Source organism: Lissotriton vulgaris, chromosome 5, assembly GCF_964263255.1.
Source record: "Lissotriton vulgaris chromosome 5, aLisVul1.2, whole genome shotgun sequence".
In the NCBI taxonomy this organism is placed as follows: Eukaryota; Metazoa; Chordata; class Amphibia; order Caudata; family Salamandridae; genus Lissotriton; species Lissotriton vulgaris.
This window is the reverse complement of record NC_141693.1, coordinates 1,679,604,369-1,679,617,795: the sequence shown is the minus strand read 5'-3', so window position 1 is coordinate 1,679,617,795 and position 13,427 is coordinate 1,679,604,369. Positions and strand designations below refer to the sequence as shown.

Genomic DNA, 13,427 nt, shown 5'->3' with positions numbered 1-13,427 from the left:
TTTTCTCTGATGCCTAAAAAGATATAAAGATACTTGCTATTTTTATAAATTGGTGTGGCTCTCCTCCTTGAGTTGTGTGGTCATTTCTTAGTCATTGTGTGTATTTGCAAATGTCTTACTCTCTGTTAAGCCGAAGGCTGCTCGACCACACTACTCCCTAACAGAGCACTTTGAGATTCCATTGCAAGCGCTGGACTCTTTACAGAGTATATCTGATTTTTAATGTATCACATACAGAGCCTGCTTCCTACAAAGGACCCCACTTATTCCTAGTGTTTGATGCCGAGAAGGTGCTTGAAGCTATCCACTGGTCCTTCCTTCACCAGATACTTTGAAAATGTAGTTTTGTCCCTAAATATAGACAATTGAGTACCTTACTGTACCAGGCCCCTGTAGCAGCAGTACAGGTGAATGGTTTTTTTCTCACCAGCGTTCCCGATAGAACGGGGCACCCACCTGTTTGCCCTCACCATCGAGCCCTTGCCTGCCATGATCTGCGCCAGTCCTAATGTTCAGTCTCCGCTACGGACAAGACGGAGGGAAAAAAATCTCTATATATGCAGACGACCTATTGCTTTACATTACTGACATAGAGGCCACTATCCCTGTGATACCCCAGACTTTTGTTTTGTATGAGGCCCACTGTTACCACATTAATTGGGGGCAAGTCAGTGCTTTTTTTTTTTTACCCCTATGGCTCATTAGACCTAACTAGTCTTCCTCAGATGCTCCAGGTGGTGACAGATGGTTTTCTATACCTTGGTATCTATGTAACTCCTCATAGGGAGCAGTGTTTGTCCAGAAATCTAGGGCGGGTGGTGTTGACTTTTCAGGCAGAAGTGGAGAGATGGAGCACTTTGTCCTTTACCGTACTGGGGAGGGCAGCTGTCTTTAAAAAGATTATGCTCCCTAAACTACGCCTTGTGGAATACTTGCTACTCGATCCCAGAGACAACATTCGCTAAACTAGAAAGCGACCTAAGAACCCTACTGTGGTTAACGGACACCCCAGGATAGCGCTCTTAACTCTTCACTGTAACCCCCTAGAATCGAAGGATTACCCTCCCTGACGTTAGGGCCTACTATTAGGCGGCCCACATGGTGGCCATAAATGGATGTTTGCACCACATGATCACTCAACATACAGGTTGGAACGTGTGCAGTATGCCAGCGGGTCATACATCTATTTTCTGTACAGTGGAAAGGGAGACACTGCTGCCAGCAACACAAGTGGCACTGGAAGCATGAAGGAAAGCCAGAAAATGCAACGGCTGGGCAGGGTGGATAATGCGGGCAACACCCATCTGAGAAGGAGCATGGATGCTCAAGCTGGGAAACCTCGAGGGATTTGGAGCATGGCTTGCTGGGAATTACCCACATAGTAGATATCCTAGAGGAGGGCGATTAGATGCCTTTCACGACCCTTCAACGAGAATACTCCATGACCCAAAATCAATATTCAAAGTATGCACAGCTGAGGCGCGCCTGGCGGGTTGAGGTACTTGGGCATTGCACATACCCAAATAATCGCTGCTAAAGGGCAAACTGTTATTTGAGGAGCTACAATAGAAGGCTATCTCTCTCACATACAAGACACTTAACAATCGTGCCAGATAACTTGGCTAAGCTGAGATACAGGTCGGTAGAGGTGATGGGCCTAGAGGATCTGGATTGGGAGGCAGCCCTGATGCACCCGAAGCAGGTGGTTATAAAATCCACTCTGAACTACAAGGAGCCTCAAGGGGGAAAAAGGGATTTATACAGGCCGCCCCCCACTCACTACATCATAAACATTCATGGGCCTGTCCCTAGCTACTATGGGGTCTGGGACCCCTAGTTGTGAAAAAGGTACTCAACTAAACAGAGGGTATACTACAGCCTTCTGTCTGTGCATGCTAATTACAGTCACTATTTTGAAAAGTATTAAAACAAAATATGTGTATGCATGAGACCTGTGTGTTGACCTCGCACCTCACTAAACCTTTCTCATGTGAAAAAAGGGGAGGGGGGAGGTTGGCAGAGCCTCACGGGAGCAACACCCGGGGAGGATATGGCAGACTAGTACTCGCCTGGATCCTCACGTTCTCATCAGCTGCTGCCAACCTATAAAAGAAAGGGGATAAAAGCTGTGCAAAGAAAAAAACTCTGTGTTCAAAGTGTAAGTGACTCACTGCGGTGTACCAAAACCTCCTGTGTTCGGGATCTGGTCCCACCACCATAAAAAGAGCTGAGCTATACTAGCCACTACACCTTTATTCTGTGCTGTATGCCCGCTCTAATTAAAAACAACCAATATGTTTCATCGCCGAAATTTACTTTACCGGCGATTTCATCAGGGTTCTTGTTGGGTCAGCGTGAATCCTGCACGTCTTGATTCTCCCTTTATTGTACCTGCGGCAACACATGGGATAACATCACACATACACATACATTTTACTCGCTGTGTCTCGATGGAGGTGCAAGTTAGCAACTGGGCACTTGGTCATGCTTGTATCATTCATACATTACCAGGTGGCCTTATTTGGTTGAGCCTACCAGGCTCCCGTAGAAGAATCTGGAGTGGTCTGACCCTTTAACAGATAATGGGTTCCGTGGACCGCCCTGTGTTCAGTATCTAAAAAGATGAATGAGGTTAGATCAAAAAGAACCTGAGAGATTCGTCTTTTAATTATCCCCCTCATGCATCCTAATCCTTAGGCGCTGCCAGCACTATCCTTATATTATAATGTGCTGCACGCTTCTGTAGATTATCTCGACTGGTTGCCACTACCAATCGTGATGTCCCATGCTCTGTTTACATCTTAAGCTCATATAGCCGTGTCGTTGTTTACTACCGGCGCCCATGCAATTAGTGCCCAACTCTCCTCGACCAATGGTACCAGCCGCTAATCAAATCCCAGTATTTTCTTTACAAAATTAAACTAGTAGGACAGGTACGCTCCGATGTACTCAGCTAATTCAAGACCGAACAGTCCGGTCGTGCAGCGTGGCGTGTAGCATTGAGAGACTGCCCCACCCTCGTAGAATCGTATTATTTGCCGTATAATTTAGATGCGTGCCGCCATCGAGGGCCCAGCCCCTAAAAAGTAAAGGTTACTGTCCTTACCGGTTGCGCGTACGGGTGTGGCCTCCGCTCACCCTTCGTCTGCACGGCTGATGTTAGTGTGTATATTTTAAACACGGTGCGTAGATCACGCAATGGTCACGTGCGCTGGCACGTCCCAAAGGAGTGATCGACGCGGGGTTACTACGCGGCAGCCATCTTGGAACGGGGTGGTGTTCAGGTTGAGTATTGTAAAAGAATGCTCGCTTACGACCTTGTCTCTACTTACGCAGCCTATCAATCTTAAGTATCTCTGGTTCAAACCAAGCTCGGCCATGCGTATTTGTTCTAAAACTTCCTGCAATAATACTTCATTATAGGTTGCGTCCAGTGTATAAAATGCGCACACTGATGCTTAATGGTTACCGGGAGGGTATTAATTGAAAATGATCTACACCATTAGTAAGGGATGTTCCTGCCCCATTTTACTCAGTGCATGTGTTAATTAGGATTTCGCTGAAGTAAAACTGGCTGTCCTTGTGTGCCTGGGTTATAAAATCCAGCCTGCATTCGATTAGGCTCAAAAAGCTGTGAAAACAATCTTTGATTGAAATAAAGTTCCCTATTTATGGTCAGGAGAATTGAGTGGTCTGGTAAATCCAACAACGTGGCATGGCTTTTTTAGGATGAAAACCAGATTGTAAATCTCCCACAGTAGATTGATTCTACAAAGGCCTGTCGCAAAGTATCGCTCTTACCCTTGAGTTTTTTGTTGTTTTTTTGTTTTTGTTTTTTTTAAACCTGCAGTTGGATATGTTTTTGTTAGATCCAGATACTTGTTTTCTAAATGAAATAAAGGAGCGAGTCACCCATGCCTGTTTTAATCCTTTTGAATAGTAATGGCGCTATAGTGCTATTTATAAATAGTAAGACACTGGCCGATGCTTTGGTTTCCAATTAACTCAACTTTGTAATGCAGCCCATCTCAGCTCGTCTCCCACCCCCACTTACAAGAATGGAACATTTTCAAAATGCCACCATCTGGCTCATCCTTTATCTAGCCAAATGTTAGAATGTTTTTGCTTTTAAAGCAAGTCTTCACTGGTTACCAATCATGAAAGTGATTCAGTTCAAAACTGCTTGTTTTATTTTCAGAACATATCATAGCTCCATATGTGTAGCAAAAAAAAGTAAGATGCACCCTCCTAGAGAACCAAGATCTACCAACTCTTATCTCTGCAATTCCCAGTTATTATATAGTATTGGGAAGGCAGAGCTTTCTGTGCCCGGGGTCTTCTGCTCAGAAATTCATTTTCAATTTCTGAAAGGAAAGAATACATCTTAATTACATTTTCGAACGCCTCAAAACCTTGATTTCACCATCATTAGATTTTTTTATATATTCTCATACTGGAATCATTCTTATTTGCCAGGCTGGGAATCCCGGTATATTTAAATAGCAATAAATTGTGCTAAAATAGCCACAAACCTGAACAGCTGTTAGTTTAGTAGCTTATCCACTTCATGTAAAACAACCCAATCTTCAGCCAATGAGGTGGAAGTGTTGACTCTCCTACTTCCCCCTAGAGGCCATCATAGCTCAGACTTCTACCTCACATCAAGTGTGAAGGAGTCACAAGGCAGTTCTCTGCTCCAACATTTCAGTGAACTCAAGTGTTACTTTGTCTATACTGGGATTGATCAAGCCCTATCCCCAGCTTCCACAGTGCCGTGAGTTGTTTTTAGGGAAATTTGAGGTTTTAGGACTGAAGTAAATCTCTTTAAATTCTAGTCAACGGCCACCATGGCTGACAGAAGAAATCTCTCTTCAGATCCTATTCCTCTTGTCGGCAGAAGATGATTTACACTGACGATTCTCATTCCTAGTGCATTTGACTTTAGCCTTTTCATAAGGCTTCACACTGTGACATTTATAAGACCTTTACTTCAAAAACTCTTAAGGACAGAGTGTAGAAGTTGGCATTATTTATACTGGATAATGAGAATTCCGCTCCTCTCCTAAGAGATGCGACTACTTCAGGGGAAGATTCTGTAAAACGTGCCCCATCAAGAGTACGTTCACAAAGGCAGTGCAGGAAAGGAATCTGATAGACACTTTAGTGATAGATTCCTTACCTTAGGATATCCCCAGGCGTCAGACTGGATCCGGAAATTTTTGCATAGCAATACCCCTGCGCGTCGGTAGGAAAGCAGTCACCCCTGCGGATAGACTTGATAACATAAGGCAATACAGGAAGCATGCCAGAATGGATTCAGCATAGTAGAAATATAGATGCCGCCGAAATTAACAATTGTGCCCTATAACCCTTATTAACTAAATAAATCTTCACTTACAGCAAGTCCGTGGCAAACAGTCACCATGCCAACGAGGTAGAAATCAACTGGCCAGTTGGCGCCGAAGAACTATAAGGACATCCGTGAGCTGAGTAAGACGTGCGCTGATAGGTTAGCGCTATTGTCAATGGTAAACAAACACGGAACTTTGGAGTCCGCCGCGTAGTGAAGTAATGAAGCCATTGTGGAACAGTGAAAACTGAAAATAATGGTGCATAGACGTTCGCTGCATAGTGATGATAACAATGTCATCCTGAAATGGTAATAGTGAAAACAAAATAGAAATGAACCAGTGACGGTGCCGAAGAACGTGAGCTTAGTAAGACATGCGCTGATAGGGTAGCGCTATTGCCAATGGTAAACAAACACGGAACGTTGGAGTCCGCCGCGTAGTGAAGTAATGAAGCCATTGTGCAACAGAGCTAGTGATGCGTGCGCGAAAAAGTGAAAGTAATTGCCTGTGTGCGTAACCGCACGCAGAATGCCACACAAATCTATAAGGATAGTACAAGTGGAATAAAATGCTGTTCTGCAGCGCTAAACAATGGGGCCACTGACTTACCAAGATCGAGAAACAGCCATGAGCACCCTACAGTGACTGCACGAAGCTACTGCCCAGGCGCCATCTTCGGCGAAATGACCAGAAGAAACCAACAAAAAAAAAAAACACCGCCCACCGCCGCATGACGTACGAAAAGTCGCGGGAACGCCCACGAATCTGCTCCGGCAATGACGGACAGATCGCTCTTCCAATGGCTAGCCTCCATTTATGGAGCTAGCCAATGGAAGAGAAGGCGGGACCAAAGCCAGTAATGTTCTAACATTAGATTTCGCCTGCGCGAACGCTGCTGCGCAGCGGATCGCGAGGCGAAACCTAAAAAGACCTTGTTGACGTAGATCATCAGCTACTGCTTATTCTATGTTGACAGCTAAACCTTTGACGTCCAGCTTGCCAGCGATAACATGCAAATGGACAACTGCATCGATGCCAACACCATCAACGATGGCACCATCTTCGACCATATTTGCTGAACCTGTTTTTTCACCAGTAAAGGTGACCAGAAAGCTACCTTCCCAAATTCTGGAATCCTATCAGGAGAGAATGCCAGCAACTTTGCATCTCAGACCGCATGTTACCACAGCATCCTGTGGGTCAACCTCCTCCGCCCACATACTGGCTGTACATCCACCTGCCCCTCTGCCACCAACACTGCCTTGCCAATAGTCACCACCACCTACCCAACCTCCTAGGTACCCATCTCCCAGACTAGTGTATGAACCTCTCATCTCACCAATCCCCAAAGACATAGAGGATAACATGAATAGGGCTAATTCTGTACATTCCGATATGGACGAGGAGAAAAGGGAACTTCCCCATGTAGATGATTGAGGTGGTAATGATGGCGATTACTTCATTATTCCAAAGGAAAATAACCGCCTGCCTGATCCTCTGAATCAATCAGATATATGCCCTTTTCAGTCCTTAATGGAAAGGCCTGCCAAGAAATTTAACCTGCCATGTCAGTGGAATAGCAAGGTTTCCTTCATGACTTTAAAGAAGTGCCACAGAAGCACGTAAGGCCTGGGAACAAGACCTGGGATTCCCATTGACAGACCAGATATGGCTATTTTGCTGCGAGCAAACATGATACATGTCAAATAACCACAGTCCTAAATTATTACACCTTAAATACTTGCACCAAGCATACATCACACCATATCTTCTGGCCAAAATGGATTCCATCATGCCACACACATGTGCCAGATGTGCTGTAGATAAGCGTGCTTCTCGCACTTGGCATGGAACTGTGGACCCATATTGACATACTGGGGGAGGTTTTTTAACTGCTGTCCTAGATGGTAGAACATATGATACAACCTACACCGCTAATGGCCTTGCTGGGTGTCGTTAAGCCCTTACTGAAAGGAATGCGATGGATCACTGCCATTGCCTTGCTCAAGACCGGTCTCATTACACTGGGGTAGTTCTCAGGTCTCGGCTGTGAAGGCCTGGATTCGTGACATGATATAATGTGATATTACCAGTGACATATATGCCACATTACAACCACCTGCCGTGCGCCCGAAGGATATTTGGCAACCGCTGAAGGCCTACTTACTGGCATATCTGCTAAAGATTGACTAAAAATCAAGTGCAGACTTTGATCTCTTGTGCTATCCTCCAGAGGGCGTGGGCGGGATGAGTATTGAATGATACCCCTTGGTACCGCAGATGTAACATACCCCCCGGGGTGAGGGGGAAATCCTGCACACAGACTGTAGCATGTTCATGGACATGTAAAGTGATTCGTGAAGGGTTGGAGGGGGAGCGCTTATAGAACAGTGTGCATCCCGTATTGCTATCCTTAATGATGCTATGGATGCACTAGGAGATTATACACAGGATATACGATTCCACCCTGAAACCTGAACTCCAACCCTGAGCCAGTCGAATGTCTGCCGTTGATCATGATTCCTACACCCTGGCCTGGGCCTTCTCATCTATCCCTGCAATCCATCTAGTCTACTCCCCAATTTGCCTCCTTCATAGGTCTGTTTTGCTCCCATCCTATGAAACCCCGAACAAATAATTCACCCTTCCACCCCTGCATCTCTCACTCGCCCTTTCCCACCACTCTCTCTACTTTGCTCCTTATCCATTTGCTTTACTCTGTCCTTCGGCTCCTCCTATCCACTCCGTCGACACAACTGCACCTAACTATCATTAGTAAGCAAGTATGTCTTATAACCTAAAGAAGTAGTACATGCTACTACAGATGGGGAAATATCATTGGTGTTTACACCATGCATTCTCAATAACAGTTGTTTTCTATTGGCCTTTTACTATCCAAATAGCCTTGTCCTAATTCTTACCCACTTAAAGGTCTACAGATATAAGAACTCCAAGATGGTCACGGTCAAAGCAATCTTGTACTACTGTTGCCTATATCGACTGTTTTCTTGCAAGGTTTTCATGCGCTGCTGCCTGTTCTGCAAGTCTGCCGCCCTTGACACATGAGTTTTGAATTGTGTGTGTGGTAGAGAAATTTGGGAAACCTATTGGTTTTGCTAGTACTTGTAGAGCGTTTCTTGCGATCAACGCTAGCTGGTCGAAAATGTGCTACGAAAGGGTTCATTTTAATTTTGTATAATCTAAAAACACTAACAGAGAAGAGGAATAAAATACTTAGAATCTGACTAAAATGGTGAACCGATTTGGGCTAGTGAACTGCAGGTGCAAAGTCATGTAGTTGATAAGTTGTAAGGAGCGTTTTAAAATAGCCCTCATGTAAGTCATCTTTATTGCCGAGGTTGCTCTGTCTAATGTGAGCAAATAATCAAGTAATTATGTGAATGCGTACAAGATAGTGATGCTCAAGAAATCGTTGTCTAAATAAGAACTGTCTGTAAACCAAATCTTTCCTATCTTTTGTAGCGGATGATCACCAGGCTCTCATATGGGATATTCAACAGATGCCACGTGCTATTGAAGACCCGATACTAGCCTATACTGCAGAAGGAGAAATTAACAATGTGCAGTGGGCCTCTACCCAGCCTGATTGGATAGCCATCTGCTACAACAACTGTTTGGAGATTTTGAGGGTGTGACATGAGTGAACCAGGCAGCTGAACTAGCGCATATTATTATTCTCTCGACCCTCTACACTCGTAGCCTTCATCATTTCTCCTATGAACAACAGAACTGACATTTTATGGGCCAGTATCTCTCATCACCTTGCTCCACCGAAAGAAGCTGTGGGCTGACGAGACTCAGCTGATCCAGTGAAACTTGGACCTTCTTTGTGTCCCAGGGGAACCTATTTTTAGTCTGAAATCTCAATTAAAATGTTTTATTTAGTTGTTTGTGAACGTTAGTGTTACTATTAGTTTTGCAGACTGTGTATATTATTAAAATTGCAACGTTTCCCATCTACTTACCCCCGGAAATGCTCAGTCAAAAATAGATACATAACATAGCAGTTTGATTATGCTAAATGTAACTTTTTAGCTATTTGGTGCATTTTATGAATTTTACTCCAGTGTCTACCGAATTCAAAATAGACGGTTGTGTGATGTCTCGAATAGAGGATTAATTATGAACTTAAACTCTGTAGTTACCTGCACTTAAACATTGGATCTTAACTATTCATCATAAACATTAGAACATATTTTCCTTAGTGTAGGTTCATGGGTCACTTACGTAGGCCGGCCTATTTAACTGTTTGAAGGTATTGTGTTGAAGATTTGACTTTTCTGTCCATTGTTATTTATTCCAAGTTTTCTCCATACATTGGGAAAAGCATTTAGCATCTGTTTGCCACTTTCAAATTGAAGGTGACCTAAAACTCTTGTTTTTTTATTTTTACACATGTTTTATAATGCAAAAGTGCCACTACCGTAGAAAAAAACTGATGTTCTGGTGTGCCATTGAAGGTGGAATGGAAATTATTCGAGTCTGTTCATTGCTGATGGACATAGTTAAAAAAAAAAAAAAGGTTTTTGTTTTCCCTCTTTGGCTCTGCTGCAGATGTTTCATATTTTGTCGGGGGGAAAGATGCTTTGCTGAGTAGTTTTGGAAGAGGCTTTAGTGAATGTGAAGTACAGCTGAATGGTTCTGCAGTTGCTAGAATTAGTTTGACTTGCATGTAACCAAGCATAAATAAATTGTTAGGTTAACGTTTTGCTGCATGCTGGCGATATAAATAAGTTTTGGGAAATTGTCAGGGTACGTTGCGTACCATCTTCCTATACTTGTTAAGAAATTATATCTAGATTAGTGAATCTCCACTGTGGCTATTCTCACTAATTTGTATGCTTTAGAAGCTTTCTTCGCAAATGGAGAGAAACACTGGACACCGTTTTTAAATCACTTTAAGTTTCCTCGCTCACAGTGCCAGAAGCACCCTTCAGATAGTAGAAAAAGTAACTGCATGCTTAACTGGCAATACTACTTTGAGGAATCCTTTAACACCTGTGAGTGATTGCTCCAGAATGCAGGGCACTAACTCGTTTAAGACTACTTACATATTGAACACCAAATGTGGATGGTGCACATGAATCTGGGGAAGGTGCAATTCCCTTACATAGGATGGTACTTAGATTGCGGTGCTTTAGAATAAAAAGCAAAATCTAGGCATTCAAGGCCCCTGGTGAATTTTATAGCATTCATGGCTAATTCCTTACTTGGAGCAAGAACCCAGTTTCGGGGTGAAAGGAATGTTTCCCCCCCCCAAATCTATGTATAATCCTCAAGTTTGCTAAACTGTATTTGCTTGAATCGCCCATACATACACTTTTTTGTTTCTGAAGTTGTGCAGCTAGAACAGCTACGTTTTCAGGGACTTCTCAGATTTGGGTAATGCAAGAATGTGTTCTTTAGATCCACAACTGACTACTTTTTTTCCATCCAAACTACCAAATTCCTTGGAAACTGACTATCATGAACTTTTTAATCTTATGGAATGTGTAGAGCAACACCAAAAGAGTGCACTTGCAGCCCGCTGTGAATTGAAGGTTGAATGCATTTCTTAGAGCAGCCAATGATGCTGTGCCAACATTTGTGCCTGTCCCTTCCCTCGTGAGAGGAGAAGGAAATAAGTAAACCTAGTTTGGGCTGACTTACCGGTTTTGTTAGGATGGCCTTTGAAGTTACACTGTCCCAGCATTCTATATAACTTCGTTTTTGGTGACTTCTGGCATTTAAGATGCAGCCTTTGCAGGGCCTGAGCATGTTACATAGGGAACTGCTTTTGGCATCAAGCACTTCTGACATTTTTTGCTCTAAAAATTTTTTGCTTGGGGGATTTGTGGTCTTAATCTTTTGAAACGTTTTATTTACTAGAGAGCTTTTTAAAACTTTTTTTATTTAAAAATTCACTGCTTAAACTCCTGATTAACTTAAAAAGCATATTTGTTCCATTATTTCTCTTCTGAGGAGAACCAGTGTAACTTCAGCAGATGTAGTCGGTGCTGATCAGGTTAGCTCTCAGCTGCCTTTGACATGGTACCTTGAATAAGTGTGGAGAGTGCACTCCTTTCGATTGCCTAATAGTAAACCTATTTAAATCTTTTAAACTTATTGTGCGTGCCCTGTGTGACTCATGTTAGCCTAACATGTGAACAATAGTGAAAGTGGTCAAACCCCGTGAGGCGGTTTGAACTCACACAGGCACAGCTTGAGGGGTTAATACTCACAATTAAACCACTGATTCACAATTTGATTATTCTTTTCAAACCAACATTTTTTCCATTCATGTGATTTTAATTTTCTTTTGAATTCAGTATAGTGTATTTAAACAAAAGATTTTTAAGCATGACTTTTGTTAAATAAAGCATTGGTTATACCATCAATAGTAGTTCAAACAGTCATAGTTTGTGACTCAAACATGTAACATAACATTGTAAACAAAGCAAAAGAACCATCCAAATTAAAAATGCAGCCCTCCCGATGCATTTCGGGACTCCCGTCAATTCGTCAGGGGCCTCAATCTGAAAAAAATCATGATCACAAAACTTTAATCAATTTTTCTCTCATTATATTGTATTCTCAGCACAGTCGAAACAATTACCAATGAAAACAGTGTACGAAGAATGAATATCACGCATCTATGCTACACAAAGTGGGCATGTGCCCATGGAACATTCTATGTTCAAGAACTTCAATATCCACAAAGTTGCCTCTCAATGTCTCACAAAACAGATATAGTAGAAACAATATCTCTCGCTTGATAACAAGAAAGTACCTTTTAGTTCAAGCTTCCTTTTCTAGGAACAGATTAGAAAAACCCTCTCTTTTCTGCAAAAACAAATATACCATACGCTATTGATACTTGCTCAATGGGTGACTCATCCTTGTAAAAACCGTGTCATAACCATTACCACATACCTCAATGATGCTGTTATAAGGGACACTTGTCAGTCAATAAAGTTCTCTGTGAGGTACTAAAAGGGCTTCTGTGTTGACTTCCTAAAACAACCAAGAAGATACTCATGTACTGACTCCTCCTCTAAATCTTACTCTCTATTCTCACAATAAAGCTACCATCTTACCTCTAATGACAGTGGCAGTACATCTTGTATTTGTAATCCAATTCACTCGATCGATTACGCTTGCTTTCCCAGTAGTGGCTAGCCTTTGTAGAGCCTCGGTAACAACCTGTGTATAATGTACCATAATTAATATGATACATCCGTGCATTCTCCCATCAAAAGCTAACGCGCTTCTAACTGTGCTTACCTATTCGAAGCGTATTCTGTCCCCAATCATCCAAACCGCGGATCGTTGCAAAACGCCAGGCTTTACTTCCGGTATGATATAGGCTCCTGACCTAAAAGACGGACTGTACACGCTGCCCGATAGAAAAGCGACTCCATCTTAGAGTGGTGTGGTAGAAACGCTAGCTAAACTAAAACCTATTCTCGCATATCGTTTCAAAATGCCAGACTTTACTTCCGGTATGATATTAGCTCTTGACCTAAGAGACTGACTGTACACGCTACCCGATGAAAAAGAGACTCCATCTTAGAGTGGTGTAGTAGAAACGCTAGCTGAACTAAAAACTTTTGTCGTAAGGACTCAAATAGCTATATCGCCGACGGGCGCTTCTAATGTAGACAAACTGCATAAACAAAATATATTAATCTAGTGCCCTAGATATAACATATATTCGTTCCATGAACACTCTGCCCACACTTATGTGCACTGATACTCGATTTAATCCTCCCACTGTCACAGTGGCTATTTTCCTAAGTTGGTCCTTTTTCTAGCTTTACAGGTTTTAACATCGAGTGTACTATATGTATCAATCAGGATGTTTATTAATGAGCAAGATCTCACAGTTAATGTGTTTTATAGAAAACATACCTTGTCTATTTTGTCATTAAGACCATATGGCATTAACGTGTGAAGTGTTTTGATCCAAAATATTTCTCTTTGTAGTAATCTTTTGACATTATCTATACCTTGTTGCAATTGAATTTGTTCTATGATTTGGAACTTTAATTGAGCAATCGTATGTTTAGCTTGCAC

At 42.5% G+C, this 13,427-nt stretch overlaps 1 protein-coding gene across 1 annotated transcript in view; it reads left to right on the top strand.

The window, feature by feature from the left end:
* Positions 1-12,454, top strand: part of DCAF7 (DDB1 and CUL4 associated factor 7) — a 144,678-nt gene extending 132,224 nt beyond the window's left edge. The window contains exon 7 of the mRNA XM_086923819.1: positions 8,835-12,454. Coding sequence (XP_086779945.1) covers positions 8,835-9,007 — 173 coding nt within the window. The 3' untranslated portion in view covers positions 9,008-12,454. The remainder of the gene's footprint in view (positions 1-8,834) is intronic.
* The last annotated feature ends 973 nt before the right edge of the window (positions 12,455-13,427 follow it).